A 17,820-nucleotide genomic window follows, 5' to 3' on the forward strand; every position below is an offset into this window, starting at 1 on the left:
CCTAATGTTGCAGTACCTAATGTTGCAGCACCTAATGTTGCAGTACCTAATGTTGCAGTACCTAATGTTGCAGCACCTAATGTTGCAGTACCTAATGTTGCAGCACCTAATGTTGCAGGACCTAATGTTGCAGTACCTAATGTTGCAGCACCTAATGTTGCAGTACCTAATGTTGCAGCACCTAATGTTGCAGTACCTAATGTTGCAGCACCTAATGTTGCAGCACCTAATGTTGCAGCACCTAATGTCAGCACCTAATGTTGCAGTACCTAATGTTGCAGCACCTAATGTTGCAGCACCTAATGTTGCAGCACCTAATGTTGCAGCACCTAATGTTGCAGTACCTAATGTTGCAGCACCTAATGTTACAGCACCTAATATTGCAGTACCTTATGTTGCTGCACCTAATGTTGCAGTACCTAATGTTACAGCACCTAATGTTGCAGTACCTAATGTTGCAGCACCTAATGTCAGCACCTAATGTTGCAGTACCTAATGTTGCAGCACCTAATGTTGCAGCACCTAATGTTGCAGCACCTAATGTTGCAGCACCTAATGTTGCAGTACCTAATGTTGCAGCACCTAATGTTACAGCACCTAATGTTGCAGTACCTTATGTTGCTGCACCTAATGTTGCAGTACCTAATGTTGCAGCACCTAATGTTACAGCACCTAATGTTGCAGCACCTAATGTTGCAGCACCTAATGTTGCAGCACCTAATGTTGCAGTACCTAATGTTGCAGCACCTAATGTTGCAGCACCTAATGTTGCAGTACCTAATGTTGCAGCACCTAATGTTGCAGTACCTAATGTTGCAGCACCTAATGTTGCAGCACCTAATGTTACAGCACCTAATGTTGCAGTACCTAATGTTACAGCACCTAATGTTGCAGCACCTAATGTTGCAGTACCTAATGTTACAGCACCTAATGTTGCAGCACCTAATGCTGCAGTTGCAGCACCTAATGTTGCAGTACCTAATGTTGCAGCACCTAATGTCGCAGCACCTAATGTTGCAGTACCTAATGTTGCAGTACCTAATGTTACTTTTAATTATTAAGTATATATATGAAGACTACAAGGTATGAAATATATCATGTATATTGTTATGGTTCGGGTAATGATGTCGCTCTACCACTACTTTGGGTCATTTCCATAAAATTATGCTCCTTGCATTTGCAATTGGCCAATCAGCCTCAGTTTCAGTTAAAAGTGTTGTCATGTCGTCTAGAGGTGTAACGATACGGGAGGGTCGCGATACGATACGTATCACGATACAGTGTTTACTGCTACAAGCTAAGCCAAGTTGGTGTCTTTCTGCTCTCTAAAAGATGTGACAAGTACAGTTGAAGAAGATATAAGGTGTTTATTTACTGTTATAGCAAATTGTCCGCAAAACAGTATGTCTTACTGAAACAACAAACTGGCTTTGAAACTGTTAAACGTATTTCATGTTTCAAAGTACAGTATTTTCTTGAGTATAGTGCGCACCCATGTATAATGCGCAACCCCCTCTAGCGGGTTCAATATGTTAGAAAAAAGAAATTTGAATATTATGCGCAGAAAAAAAATTACACCGTACCCCTTTAGCGAAGTCCGGCAAACGAACGGATGATGAGAAACTTCGTCAGTACAAATTCGAAATTTGAGATAAAAAATCACCAGACATGTTTAAATTGTATTTTTTGTTCAGCTAGGCATTGTTTTATATCCAGGGATTAAGATTACCTTGTGTATTTTCTCGTAAACTAAGCCGGACACAGCAATCAGCTGTACACACGTTTTCTTGGAATCTACCTGTGATTCGGTCAAGACACACCCAATGATATAACTTTACAGGATTTTAATGCAAGGATCGGCAAAAGTTGTATCTGAAACTATTTTTTTATCAGGAATAATATATTCCAGTATCTCGTTAATTTAGATGCAGCTTTTACTAAACATATTTAAAATAACAATTACCCTAAGCGAAGCAGCTGATCGCTATTGCCGGGTATTAATTTTTACATGCAACCAGTCTGACCAGTCACCGTCAAGGCTCCCGTGCGCGTGAACGCGTGATCGCGAGAATTACGTGTTGACATAGAATCGTCCAAAAAAACCAAATACGACTTTTAACAAATCAAAGTATGGCATTTATGATATATGTATCCATTCTCTGTCAACTAAAGTTCGTTTCAAGGCGTCAATAGCGGTAATCTGACCGTGGTTGCAGTAAATAACGGTGAGTTGTGCGATCTTCCGATCCCTTCACACACGATTTCGCCGAAATTAATTAAAACAATATTAGAAGGAATTTTGAATAAAATTAATGAAATAACCAGCCAAGGCTCGCTAAATACAATGTTTATTCCTAATGCAGGATATTTACCATCCCCAAACACACTCGCGTGATAACCTCTATGTATCATCCATTTGATACGGATCCTTTACCAGAGTAAATATCTTTTTGGAATTTATACATGAACTGTAATATTACAAAGAATGACATGTCCTTTAAATCAGCTTTTCACTTAGCATCGAATTTCACACAGTAGGGGATGTCAAGTGAGTGAGTGAGTGAGTATGGTTTTACGCTGCTTTTAGCAATATACCAACAATATCACGACGGGGGACACCAGAAATGGGCTCCATACATTATACTCATATCGGGAATCGAACCCGGGTCTTCGGCGTGACGAGCGAACGCTTTAACCACCAGGCTACCCGACCGCCTCATGGGATGTCAAGAAACATACGTTGGAGTTACTGTTATTCAATAAAATGGAGATGACCAGATAATTGTCAATATAATATTTCTAACACATAACTGAATGATACGTGAATCTGCATAACTCGTGAGGATCACAATGACTTGATTATTTGTGATTTGTATTTAATAATTATACATATTTTGAATCGTAACAAGTTTGCTCTCTATCTTGAAACACATTACACGTTTCTAAAAGCCGGATTTTACACCACTGAAACAAACGCAAATGCAATAGGAAATGTATGCTGTGACCAGCTTTATGTGGTGTTTTCCGATATGAACTAATTTTGATATGGAGCTTCAACTTTGAGACATATGATCACCGTGTATTGTTGTATGCACAAGCACCATTGTCCTGAATGCTCTGACCAGATTTTCTGACATTTCCAAGGCATGAAATAAAAAGTTGATACCCCAGTAAATACTTCATCATAGAGTATTCGAATGCATTCCTTTTTATTGTAATTGGTGCTGAGCTTTCCTAGTCCTTTCTAAGTGTACTAGGGTTTGAAATATGAACGTTTCCTTAGGTGGGGAAACATTTGTAAATATATAATTTTCAAATGATTTCAAGCCTTAGAAAGTTATGTATCATTCCGGATATCAAGGGGATGTATTTGAATAGTTTATGCTCATATCATCGGTATTAAAATAAGATGATGATTCATTTCCAACATTTTAAATATTGGGTTAACTATAATTTCACTTACGTTGAAACCTTTGCCATCAAGATTCATATGCCCCCATTAACCTTTCTGTGAAGGTTCTGGTTAAATAAAACACTATTATGCAAGCTGAAACGTTCCCATTAGGTCATCAATTTAATCGCTTCCCTTCACCAGGTTGCCAGTTCTTATGACAATTGAGTGGGGGTGTGGGAGACATGATGTTTCCCTCGTTTGAAGTATTGAATTAGAGGGAAACTACTTTCTCCTAGTGGTACGTTCTATAATCAAGGGAGGTAATAATGCCAGTAGATGGCGCTGATATTTGGGGCTATATAAGGGTAGGATTTTATGATGTCGCCTCGGGGACGAACATCAAACCCTTTGGTTAAAAAGATATGGCAAGACAAAAACACTCGAGATGAAGCCCTAGCTCGAAAATCCCTCACTTAAGCCATCTGGGATATTAGTACGTGAACTCATTCGAAGTCACATTCAGCCTCCAGAAAGTCACTACAAAGGGTTACACCCTCCCTGGACTTTAAAAACTCCCAAAGTTGACACTGCTTTAACATCAGAAGTCACTAAAAAGAAAACCCAACCCTACTACGATCAGTAGCTATCCCTAAAATTCAAACTACCTGGGACAGCTGGGCCCATATATACACTGATGGATCCAATAATCCTATCAACAACAGTGCTGGTTACGGGATCCATATCCACAGCTCCAAACCCCAAGCACATTCAGTTCGCTTGCCTGATGGTCAGTCAGTATTCACGGCTGAATTGGAGGCAATTCATCATGCACTCAAACTCATTCCGGAACTTCCGGAAGCAAATGCAGTCGTCCTATCAGACTCGCTAAGTGCACTTCAGGCCATCAGTGGCAGAAACTCAAACTCCAGGCCAAACACAGTCAACAATATTCTATACGAATATACAAAACTATCGGACCAAGGGCAACAGGTGGAGCTGTGTTGGATCCCCTCTCACATAGATATTCATGGAAATGAAAAAGCAGACTCACTGGCGAAGCTAGCTCTAGACAAAGCGGATATACAGCCTATTCCCTTTAGTAAACTAGAGATAAAAAGCAAAATCAAAGCCTCCATAGCAGAAAGATGGCAAGCCCAATGGGACGCAAGTAAGATCGGCAGATGGCTATACAAAATTCAACCCAAGGTCCAACAAAAGCCAAACTCATACTCAAATGAAAGGAAAATTGAAATTGCTATCTCACGCCTCAGACTCGGTCACAAAAAGCATTATGACAAGGTTTGTTCATCTTGCAATCAGGCTGAAACCATTGATCACGTGTTACTAGAATGTCAAGACCATGCCCCAGCCCGGGCTAGGTTAAAACAAGAATTGCAGTTAGATCCGCTATCTGTCATAGATCTCCTAAAGCCAAGAGATGCAATAGCGAAGGCCAAACTAACTCTATTTCTGAGAGATGGACAGCTACTCGAGCAGCCAAGGAATGAAATGAAATGATATCAATATAAGAAAATAGAAATCATATCAATACAAAAACAGAAATTATGTGAACACCAAACTCACAATAGATAGGTGTACCCTACTCACACACAGGAGTCGCAAAGAGGGACAGGTCAGCCGAAATAGCCTAGGCAGAAGGCGACATCCTAAACACTTAATGCAACAACAACACGATGTCGCCTCTCTCGCTTGCACTCACGGCAGTTCAATTAACAACATCTAAATTTATTGATGTTTGCCTCTTTTTTTTATATTATTCCGTTTCTAATATCTTTTTCATGTTTCAGGCATTTCGTTTTGAGATGTGGACGTGTGGCGGTGAGGCCACATTCTGTTATGGTCATCTGTCTCTGTTGACAGGCCATGTATGTTGATGATGCTGGAGAGCTGTTAAAATACTCATTGGTATAATTGTTTACTACCACATGTGAATTGTGGCTGCAGAGCCTTTAGAATACTTTGTATATAATACTATATATGTTTGAATTTCATTGGCTACACAATGGGCGGTAGGCTGCAGAGCCATTAGAATACTTGGTCTTGGAAATGTTCGGTTTGCAGAACCATTATAATACTGCTGTATTGGGTATGTGTGACCCATGTTAGATGAGTAAAATAAGGATTTTGTGTATAATTTGTATTTGTAAAAGTATGTTTGACGTGTGTAAAGGGTAATTCAAATACTGTCGACTCCCCAGTTACTGGTGCTGTTGCATTCGTAGGGAGAACACGGTTCCAAGGCTTTTTTGTATTAACACAATTTTTATCTCTGGTTTTACTGTCGGGCATCAGCTACGGTTACCATCTGTATGTTTCGATATGTTATATTCCATATGTTATAACAAATGTTATAATGTTGTACCGCACAGCCGTTCCAGTGTATATTGTGTTGTGTTATGTTTTAGATGATTTTTAGAGTTTGGTGTGGTCTAGGAGAACAGGGCTTCAGATAAATGACTGAGCCATGGAGCGTTAACTCACATGTTATAATTCACATTGGGTATCGACAGTTTGTTGGGGTATTCAGTGTATTATTACTCTCGTCCCGTCTATAGGATAATAATTAATTTTCGCTGTTTTCATTGAAATTCCTGCATTCTGATTAGCTAAATTGGTCACTTGTTATTGCATTCCTTTCCCAATGAATGTAAAAACATAAGCCACGCCCACCGAGGCGCACAACTTTTATCACTGCATAATGTCGGGGAATCCCAATATTACCATCGAGGGAATTCCCTTTCTGCTTACGTGTATCGTCTTACACAGGACATTTAGCGACATTCATGCATATTCATTGTCCAAACTACCCTTTGAAACCGAAGGCCGAGAAGGAATGAAACAGCAAACGTGCAGGCTCGCTCGCCTGTTTTTGTCCCCACTCGCTTCGGATCCACAACATTTATGTCTCCAGGTTTCATTTCTAACTAGCATTTTTCCAACTGTGTTTTCCCGTTTTCAGGGAACATATCTATTTCTTTTGAGTGATTGAGCGATTATTATTTAACGCCGCATCAACAATCGTCTAGCTATTCGCGTGGATTGTTCCCAAGAATTGCGGCTCACATTTTACCGTACCGTATAAAGGATTAAGAGGTTGTATATCAATGACAGCAAAAAGGTTTCTAAGACCAATAATACATTAGTGGAAGGATATGATTCGAGTAAACCTACTACTCACTCTGCAAAAGACAAGATTGGCTAACGTAGATAAACTCGTTCCAAATTTGATGGATAAGTCAAAATATATAGTCCTCTATAGAAATCTCCAATTATATCTATCATTAGGCATGAAACTAAAGAAAATACACAGAGTTTTTAAGTTTGTTCAAAGCCCTTGGGTAGAGCCCTATGTAAGACTGAGCAAAGATTTATGAAAGATGACTTCTAGCGATTTCGAACTATATAAGCTCATGAATAACTCAGTATTTGGTAAAACTATGGAGAATCTAAGAAAGCGTGATGATGTTAAATTGGTCAGATCTATTGAGGAAGAAAGACTTTGGAAACTTAAAGCTAGTCCAGCTTGTAACAGAAGTAAGATATTTGATAATGACTTAGCGGCATTACATATGCGGAAGAGTAAGTTCAATAGACGAGTGTACGCTGGTATGAGTATTCTTGACTTGTCAAAACACTTAATGTATGACTTTTGTTACAATTAACTTAAGAAGCAATACGGTGATAGATTCGAGGTGATTCTGGCCCAGTTGTTTAAGGCGCGGCGATTCGCTGTGCAGAGTTGTGTCCCTTGGACACGCCAAAAAACCTATGATTGTGGGTTCGAATCCCGGTTCGCTCCGATTGTGTTTCTAGGTTTGTCAGCACCATACCCGTGCTCGTGGGTTTCACCTAAGTGGTTAGCGTCTAAGACCTGCATCACTTGGGGCTTTCCTCCCACATTAAGCTGACACGCCACGATATTACTGGAATACTGTTAAAAGCGTCGTTAAACCGATCTCTCTCACTCACTCATTGCATAATATACATGCAATATCATTAGAAAAGGACTCGACAACGAGAATTTATTTTTCGTCTATTTTCCTTATTGGCAATAAGTTCAAGGTCAGCCATGTAAAGGAGGTGAGTAAGGGGTGACCAGCAATTCATTAAAAGGCTTGAGTAAAACAAATAGTCGCTTGGAGAGGTTAATACATTTAAGTCACTTCAAACTCAATTCGTGAGGTACAGAATCATTAGCTTTTCTTTAGTCTATCCAACGCATTGAGAGGTTACAGTGGTAGCTTTTAGCCTCTTCAAGGATCATTTGGAGGGCTTGCTATTTCGGGCTCCTTTCTGCTCCACGTAAATGATGTCATTGGAAGTATGATGACACAAGATTTGTAAGACACCCTGTAAATGTTTTGTTCTGTGTACTCAGGGGAGTAATAGAGTGGAAGTTTCTAGGGTCAGTCAAATCACCTTTCTTTGGTAGAAGTATTGTTTCATTTGCACAACCATGGCCTAACATCCCCTGTATACACAAGAGAACTTAATCAGTGAAGTAATGGTGTTTGGGCACATAGGAACAGTTTCCAAAACCAGTTTCGAGTACGCCGTATTAGATTTGGACTTTGTAATTACCTTTTTCAGGCAATCGGGTGTAATGAAACTCAAGAATGGCAACTTTATTTTGTCATGTACTTTTTAATTACCTTTTTCAGGCAATCGGGTGTAATGAAACACAAGAATGGCAACTTTATTTTGTCATGTACATTATTATTGTAATCCTCTACCCACGTTTCCTCGTGGTCACATTTGTTGGGTAAATACCACAACTGTTTCAAAAATATGTCACTGGAATTCATGGTTGTTCTTTTCTTATCACTGGCTTTGGTTGCAAAAAATGCTTTTTTGTTTCATGAAATTCTTTTTCTTTTTCCTTCTATTCAACCTTTAACTTGCGCTTTCAGAGAATAAGAATTTGATTCAGACTTATTGTCTTGTGAGTTGTTATTATTTTCCCCCAAATTGATCTGTGACGTATTGACATTGATTGCACCGAGGGACGTAATTTTAAACAAAGTTCTATCCAGGGTATATCTTTCCTTGTTTCATTTAGTTTTATTTGGACCTTTTCTTCTTTTGATGGTTTTGTTTATTTCCCTTTTGTGGTTCAATGTCTTTGGGAACTGTATGAAGTTTCTCCAGTTTTCGAGCATCAGCATACACGCATCAGTTAATGTCATGCATAGAACCTTAAGAAATAATGTTATTTAATTTATCAAGTTTATTCTATGGAAATGATTTAATTCATTTGTTTAATTGGTCTTCGTTCACAATCGGTAAATGACAGATTAAATTAGCATATGACATAAAAAAAAAATACAACGGATCATCAGAAAGATCATTGGCAGAAGAGGGGTTGGAATTGGGAGAAAACCTAAAATCTTCGAGGCCACTATCAGGAATTTCATTTTGTGAACCCATGTGCGGATCATCAGTGACAACTACATCAGGTAATAAAGTGAGAATAATGCAAATGTTCAATGAGTTTAAATCCAATTCTACATGTAACCATGGCGGCAATATTTTACTGACTTATGACCATTTTTTCAAAATATAAGGTAATTTGGTGTTTTTGTAGTCAGCAGGTATGATAAATTTGACTTGCTCCTAAACTCTCTTTCAATTCTGACTCTGTAAATTCAGAAACCACATAACCGGTGGAAGCTTGTTCCAAACCAATGATGCCAGATCTGGTTGATTTAGAGGGTTAAAATCTGAACCACACCAACAATAATAAAAAAACCTATTTGTGGCCATAACACATTTTCTTAAAAATAGCTGGAATATTTCTGAGTGTGGCTTTCAACAACAACAAAAGTTAATGTACATTGGAATAACTGCCTGGGGATTCACTGTGTCTATGTATCTTATCTCTTGTTCTACTTCCAATTAGTAACATTCTCTTGTCAGGCAAATCTGATGTGAACTGAAAAATATCTGTGTATACTGCACCGCAAGAGAAACACAACTTACAAAATTATAGTGTCAATACAATTTATTTTGCAGTGTTTGTAGTGATCTACAGGTAATTTCTGAGACACAAAAATCAAACGTGGAGGAAACATTTAAACCTTAGAGTGTTTTACACTTCATTGATGAAGACAGTCATGGTAACCAGTAATAGCAAATAGCGCTGACAGTAAGAATCTCGTCTGGCCTCCATTTACGTTGACGACAGAAGTATGCCACCTTAACATCAAATGAATCGATTCTCATGATATTAATCACTGGATTTCTGATATTTGCGTTAAACAGGAAACAAACAAACCACAGACAATCATCCAATCTTTGGCCAAGTCAAACTATTTCCGAAGTCTGAACTTACCCCCCTCCCTAAAATATCTGAAAACTGTCAAAAGAATCTGCTACATCGTTTAGATTCTCCTTAAAAAAAGAAACACAATATAGATACTTTTGGCCATAAAAAAATTAGTGGACATAGAGGTACAAAGTCTAGAGGTTTAATGTGTTATGGTGTCAGTGACAAATTTCCCTGATCAAAATGATCACAACAAGGACATGCAAACCATTTGTCGGGAAACACGTACGATGCAGAAAAACGCACCCCATGCATTAAAAAAGGGCCATGGAGCTGCACGTACTGCACGTGCAGCAGCACGATAAACGGTATTACAATGCAAGGTTTTTGATTGCCTGGCATCTGCATCAATCGAACAGTGACAGTTCAATATCATGCTAAGATTAACAGAAGTGCAAAGAAACAACGTCATATGCCGTTTACAGGCAGGGGAATCCCGATCAGGTGTAGCCAGGGTTTTCAATGTAGCTCCCAGCACCATCACAAGTCTATGGGATAGGTTTCAACAGCATGGATCAACACGTGATCGGCCAAGGTCGGGACGACCAAGAGTAACCAGCTCCGCCTAAGACCGCTACATCCGACTGCGCCACCTACGTGAAAGGATGACCAAAGCCACCTCAACCGCATCCCAAATACTCTGCAGAATCTCCGACCAGACCATATGAAACCATTTAAGAGCAGCAGGTCTACCAGCAAGATGTCCTGTTCAATGCGTTATTATTGAGTCGACAACATCGTCAACAATGACAATGCATTGGTGTCGTCAACACATGGTATGGGCTCAAGTGTGGAGAGATGTCTGGTTCAGCGACGAATCAAGTTTATCCTCTGACAAGGAAATGGAAGACGTCGGGACAATGTTACGCTGGAAACTGCCCACAGGAAGTGGATAGGTTTGGTCCATTCCAATGCAATCTTACGGCTCAATGAAATTCTCCTACCATACCTCCTCCTAATTGCATCCAACGGCAACGGTGTATTCCAGGAGGACAACACTCGACTGCATACAGCGCGGATAACAAGAGCCTGTTCACACAACAACTTTGATGTTCTCCCCTGGCCCTCCAGATCCCCGAATTTGAACCCTTTAGAGCACCTGTGGGATGAATTGGATAGACGGTTACGCCGACGTCAACCACAACCCCAGACGTTGCAGCAGTTGGTGTTTGCATTTCAGGGCCACTGGGCTACCATTCCCAAGGATGTGATTCACATACTCGTCTCACTAAAATCACCAAGTGTTCTCTCCACAACATTTTGGCTCAATACCTTGTACAGTTACTTGTATAAATATATTTTCCTACCTCACACAAATTTGACTTTATGTTTCTTTTTTGTGAAGCGTATATATTTTCAGGGAATAGGCCAGTATGTTGGTTGTAAGTCTCACTGGCAAGTTGATCCACAGTACCAGCTCTGTGTTTGAACATGGATGCAACTCAAGTACGACCAGGTTGTGGTGTAGATTACAGTGAGTGAAGATATCATGTTAACAAGTATGGGCAATCTTGAAGAAATTGAATGCCTCCATCGATCACACTGACCCATGGATACAGAGCAATCACACTATTACGGAAATATAGAATAACAATTCTGAACAAATATATATAAATGATTTTTTATTAGTTTTGATATACAGATTTTGTAACAAACGTAGCACAAGGACAAAACAATATACTTGCTTGGGTATATTATATCTCTTGAAAGCAAATCTATTAGAAGAATAAACGAATAAAGGTAAGATATATGTAGAGTACATGAGAATACTGTGAATTTGCTAAATGAAGTTAGATGTCTCTCCGTTGTTGAGTTAGTTTTCTGATGCATTCAATATGTACTACAGGTGTCATAGCTAGATATACCATATACTTGAGAAAATATTGATAATAACATAAATGTGAGCGCGAAATAGAATACACACATTCAGACTTTATTAACAAGAAACATATCTGTAAACTTTTACAAACAAAACCAGAAGCAGCCAAGTGTACCACTCGGGAACATGGTTCAGGTGAAAATAGAGAATTCCATGTACACCACGCTGCTCCTTACCTTAAAGAGAGAGTCATTACGTCACTTCCGGGTTTTGAAACATACGTATAACAGAGTAAGACATTCATATATTAAGTTTCATGTCTTTTATTACAATGATAAAGTTATATGTACTTTAATATGTAGGTTTAATTCCACCACTTTCTGTTCTGAAAACGTGTCATGCAAGAGGAGTTTAGATCACACCCAAAGCCTTTCCAAGTCAGTACCATTTCTGGGATTGATATGCAGCACATTTCCTATGCCTACAGTAGCTACGAACATATGTTTGACATATGGCCTTGTGAATGTGATCTTTCGTGTCAGTCACATGTATTTTATGAACATTTCCCTTGATACCACAATATGCAAACCAAATACATTATTCCTTAGTGGAATAAAATGTAACAATGACACTATTGTCGAAATAGTGTCAGTCAGAGAGTATGGTTTTACGCCGCTTTTAGCAATATTCCAGCAATATCACAGCAGGGGACACAAAAAATGGGCTTCATACATTGTACCCATGTCCGGAATCGAACCCGGGTCTTTGGCGTGACGAGCGAACACTTTAACCACTAGGCTACCAACCGCCCCGTCGAAATAAGTATGTCATTTATTTTCATGCGTAATTATCTAAATAATATCTTCATAACATCTGCAAGACTTAAGAACTGCTGCTGGAAAGGCTTGGTTCATACAAATGGCACATAATCCTTTTGAAACATCAAAGGAGGAATCATGACCATATTGGAGGTCTCTGAAGAGTTTTCCAATGACCTTTTTTCCAGAGATTGATGCTCGGGTGACCTTGACCCATTACAATGGTGAATGATACATTTTAAATTCCAAAAGACAACAAGAAGATTTAGTATATATAATATCCTGTATATGTTCTTGTATCTTGTAGCCCTATGTGTGGGCGACGGAGATTCTCTATATTTGCCAAAAACCTTAAAGCAGCCCAACATAATGAGGGCTGCCTGCATATTTTTGTTTCGTTTTCAACTGACAAATCAATGAAATGGATACATATCTTTAATTTAAATGCAAGGAAAAAAATGAATGCCATCAATAGACTTCTCTAAGTACACCATTCTATTGGTCCGAATGTCTTCCGTCTGCACTGTAGAAATCGTAGGCTTCATTATACTCTGGGTTTGTGTACTGTATGTATCCCTGGTGTGCTGCAAATGGCGACCTCATATAGTCACGGTGAGCGGATGATTCGTCAACAATCATGTGTTTGTCATTCCTGGCGCTGCCTCTAGAATGCCTGGGGTTAAGACAAAGAACACTCATACATCTTTGAACAACACCGAGAACAATGAGAGACGTTTGTGATATTATCACTGATATACAACTCATCTATTGTAAACGAGCCTTCATTTTTCCTATACATTATCTTAAATACTTTTTTTAACTGTGCTCTTATGCATTCTGTTTGAATTCTTGTCGAAGCTTTGCATTATATTTAATGCTGATATGTCTTTCCTATGAAAATTATGGCTGATTCGAAGACAAAGATTGTAAGCCTCAAATATCAAATATTTAATTGCTTTATCTACCATTACAACTACAACGTTATGGCGCCATGAAAACCTACTTGTGCCAAAGAAAGCCCCCGCCCAGGATGGTGACGAGCAGAACAAAGAGGCCAATGCAGACGCCGACGATGACCCAAGGCAGGTTTGACTCAAGAGCTGAAGGACAGAAAATAGCACAGATACTAAAGTTTCATGATACAACAGAGTGTTCACTTGTTTAATAGCACAGATACTATAGTTTCATGATACAACAGAGTGTTCACTCGTTCAATAGCACAGATACTATAGTTTCATGATACAACAGAGTGTTCACTCGTTCAATAGCACAGATACTATAGTTTAATGATATATCAGAGTGTTCACTTGTTTAATAGCACAGATACCATAGTTTCATGATATATCAGAGTGTTCACTTGTTTAATAGCACAGATGCCATAGTTTCATGATATATCAGAGTGTTCACTTAGGAGATAAATATTTTGTTTTGTAAGATTTGCGTGATGTTATGCTGAATGGATGTCTGAAGATTTCATTTGAATACGATGCAGTAATCTTACAAAACGAAATATTTATTGACATTGTGACATGAACATTAATCAAAATATATATTATGAGGAATGAATTTTCCGAGCGCATGACGCAACCAGGCTGTTATTAGCAATACGTCCCCTCGTGCTTACCTTCAACAAGATGCATGATATCGGGTGCAACGGAACTGATCACAGATTCCGAGGTACTCCGATAAAGATGTTTCATCTTACGAAAGGTGTGGTCACGCCCAATTCTATTACAAAAAAACCAACAAACAACAGGAATACCACAAATTCAATTCTTTATCACAGTTCCTCATCTTACTTGTAATTTGTAGTTATGCGTATCTATAAGATACAAATAATCAAAATCCGTGCTGTTTGGCCCCAATTTAAGATAGTGTCAACTCATCTGAAACTGAGGTGGTGAACAGAGATGTCAAAAAAGTGCGAGATTTAAGACATGCAGCTTAACTGGTCCTATGTTTAAATACGTTTGTTGGCCAATATGAGTCTTTGAGATCCCCCTGTTATTTTAGTGACCCTTGAGTTTGTCATTTCAATGAACACGGAACCATCTTCATCTGTGAATCCCCGCAAGGAAGATGAAGTTAATTCCCTTTGGTTTTCTTTACCACGACGAGCAAAACCGAGGTTGAATCACACAATACGAATCAAGGCATATCAAAACTTTTACGAATATTTTTTAAATCATTCTAGGGGATAGCAGCATGAAGTGTTGTCTGGTCAAGGCCATTGGTCAGTGGCATAAGCATAATAGTGCATGATATTGGCCATTAAAGAGCAAGGTAAGTGAAAACATTATTGTGATTTTGTTCCGAATAGCATTTGTCCTAGATATATTAAGTCAGAGAGAAAAAATATTACGATATTCGGCGTAATATTTAAATGTCAAAATGAAAATGCAGAATGCACACGTTCCTTAATTTGATTTCAATACTATTTGGAGGTGTGACCTTAAGCTACCAGCACAATGGTGCAGAGATGCGTGACAAATGTTTTCAATGGCTGTTGGCTGACTTGTGGCGCTTAGCAGCTTTACAGGCTTTGTCAGTAAGTGGTCAATCTATAAGTGTTGCTATTTCTGTCACTCCTACAAAAATAACATTACATACAATGCTAAGTCTGTGAAGAGACTTTTAGAACTTGACAATGTGAATATCTAAACTAACAATCAATGTATGTAACGAGCACAATGAACGTCCTTTTTGTGTACCATAAATGGTGACTTTCTACTTAACCAGCAGCTGGCCAAGGGTTTATCATCATCATGGGCGTTTAAGCACTATGCATCTGTACATTCAGCATTCGTTTACTTTAAAATATATAGATGATAAAAATAATGAGCTCTGTATAAAGTATTTGTTCAATTTCACATTTAATATTTCCACTAGATGTGAAACGGCATTGTGATAATTTTTCACAGTTCCTGGTAGGCAAGACGTGTCTTTACTCCCTCTCATTGGGCATGGTCTAGGTTTAGATACTTCCAGTCCATCATTTCTGGGATGGCTCGTAGGCCTATTTGAAATTTTAGATTCAGCAGGACATAAGGCTGATCTTCTTGCCCACCTTAAACAGAGGGCATCATCATTATTTTAACTTTAATTATGGCTTGTTTTTCTTATAATATGAGGGTAAATCTATAAAACACCCACCTTTCAAATGCATATAATGTGCTATATACTAATATAAAGTATAAATCCTATCCACAACCCAACTTGAACCTCTGTTAGTCCAGCACTTTAAAGGTTTTTTTTTAATCTGCTGAAGTGATGTATCTAATGATGAACTGAAAGAAATTGATTTGGTTATAAGTTTTTGGTTGCCCTTGAAATAAGGTTCGGTATATTCAACACTGTCATCTGGTGTATATTTATTTAATGGCATTTTAAATGTTAGCTTGTATTTTATACTATATAAATCATCTGACTCCTAATTAAGTTTGCTCGACTGATTCAGCATTTTTATTAACAATCAATTCAGCTTTTCTCCTTTGAGAATGACCACTCAGCCAACGGTTTCTTGCTTGAGCTTTGAGTTCTCTGATAGTCGGGGGTTTCAAGTCCAGTAAATAATCATTTCAGCTTCTCATTCGAAAATAACGTCTCTGACCACATTGTTTTGCCAAAGATAACAGCTCTCTGACAATAGTTATTATGCTGTATAACTTTATGCAAAGTCATCTCTAAATAATTTTTTTAATGTGTCAAAAAACAAATGACTCATCAAAAACATTTTAGTCTAAATTCTAATCCTACCCAGTCTATTTCTCTCATTGAGGTAGTCCTTCCTTTGATAAATAATCTGATTTTGTATTGTAACATCCCCGTGTGCTTTACATAAACATAATTATGACCTTTGACCCCAGTTCCGCAAACAGAGCATATATGGTTAATATGACCTTTTCTCATCGATATCACATGAATGCCACTATATTCACCTGTACAAGTATTGTTGCAAGTTGTGGATTTTCCCATCAGTAAGATATTAACCGGATTGTCCCCTTTGTCATCATGCTAAATATACACTTCCAGGAACATATGTGTAATTTGTGTGTCAAGCCTCCTGCAATGAATGTTATTGCTAGGCCTTTCTGACCCTCTGATGGTGTATAAAATTGAGATAGTTTTAGCTTGGGATCAATTGAATTGCTATCCATAAATAAGATAGTACTAAAGCATGTCAGTTTTCATATCACTAACAGTTTGAATTTGTGTGGGTTTTTCGTAGTCCATTGAGACTGGGTGGTTTCAAGTTGTTCTAAAGCTTTATCATGCCTTTCATATTTCTCTTCAATTTCTCTCATGTTCGATTCTTATAGTAGAGAATACAAAAACACTCCCTGAAAAAGCTAGGGCATTGCCAATAGCTCCACTAACCACCATTACAACCGATGCCATTATTATAGCATAAACATTAAAATGTTTAATTATTTCATTATGTCTTCTCGGATAAGCCTTTCCTTGATTAGAACATCTTTTGTTGCTATAGTTAGATCTACATCTAGGATAATCATACCCATATCATGACCATTAAAATCTACCATAGGTGCTGGTGATTTAGCTGAATGATACACTGTGTTTACCCACATTTTACCATCTGTGACTGCAGTAGTATTTTTCCGCCAAAGTATTACATGGGGATTTACCTCTAATTGAACCACATTCAATTTTTGAACTGTGTTCAGTAGAAGTGGTGTTTTTCCTATACCATTAGATTTGCCAGTCATTCGGCTGCTGTAACAGTAGCTCGTAAAGTCTTTTAAACGTTCACGTGGATGAACTTTGAACATCTCAGGATCCTTTATTACCCATTAGCTTGATAGGCATGTTTTATTTATGTTTATAGTTGAGCAAAGAATAATATGGGAGAAAAATTGTAATAATGACCTTGTAAAATATCGAGAATAAAAATTGTTTTATTATACCCCATTTGCCCACAGACGATAGTGCAGTGAGGATCTCTAGGTGAAGGGGCAGTCGGGTAGCCTAGTGGTTAAAGCGTTCGCTCGTCACGCCGAAGACCCGGGTTCGAGTCCCGACATGGGTACAATGTGTGAAGCCCATTTCTGGTGTCCCCCGCCGTGATATGGCTGGAATATTGCTAAAAGCGGCGTAAAATCATACTCACTCACTCATTCACTCTAGGTGAAAGATTGATAATAGATTGCTTGAATGAATCTTCAGTTTGTAGATTAAGTAAAGCATCTATAATGACATACAAAATTATGTTTACTTCAGCCTACAGTGACATCCTGACATTCTCTATTCTTCGCCCCTTGTAGTGTTGTCGGTCATCATCTGTGTTTCGCAAGTCGAGCCATAGAGCATTCTTTGAGGTAAGGAATTCGGACAGTGACACATCTGCAAGGGACAGGGAGTCTACGGATCCCAAAGTCTACGTTGGTGATTTACTTGTGTCCACATTGTAAAGACATTCTTATAC

At 38.4% G+C, this 17,820-nt stretch overlaps 1 protein-coding gene across 1 annotated transcript in view; it reads right to left on the reverse strand.

Annotated features, from left to right (window-relative positions):
- Positions 1-11,349: 11,349 nt before the first annotated feature.
- LOC124121087 overlaps positions 11,350-17,820 on the reverse strand; it is a 175,968-nt gene continuing 169,497 nt past the window's right edge. Inside the window, exons 72-73 of the mRNA XM_048392794.1 lie at positions 13,381-13,477; positions 11,350-13,050 (exon numbers count right to left, since the gene is read on the reverse strand). Coding sequence (XP_048248751.1) covers positions 12,873-13,050; positions 13,381-13,477 — 275 coding nt within the window. The 3' untranslated portion in view covers positions 11,350-12,872. The remainder of the gene's footprint in view (positions 13,051-13,380; positions 13,478-17,820) is intronic.

Source organism: Haliotis rufescens, unplaced genomic scaffold (assembly GCF_023055435.1).
Source record: "Haliotis rufescens isolate VD_foot unplaced genomic scaffold, xgHalRufe1.0.p SCAF_11, whole genome shotgun sequence".
Lineage (NCBI taxonomy): Eukaryota > Metazoa > Mollusca > Gastropoda > Lepetellida > Haliotidae > Haliotis > Haliotis rufescens.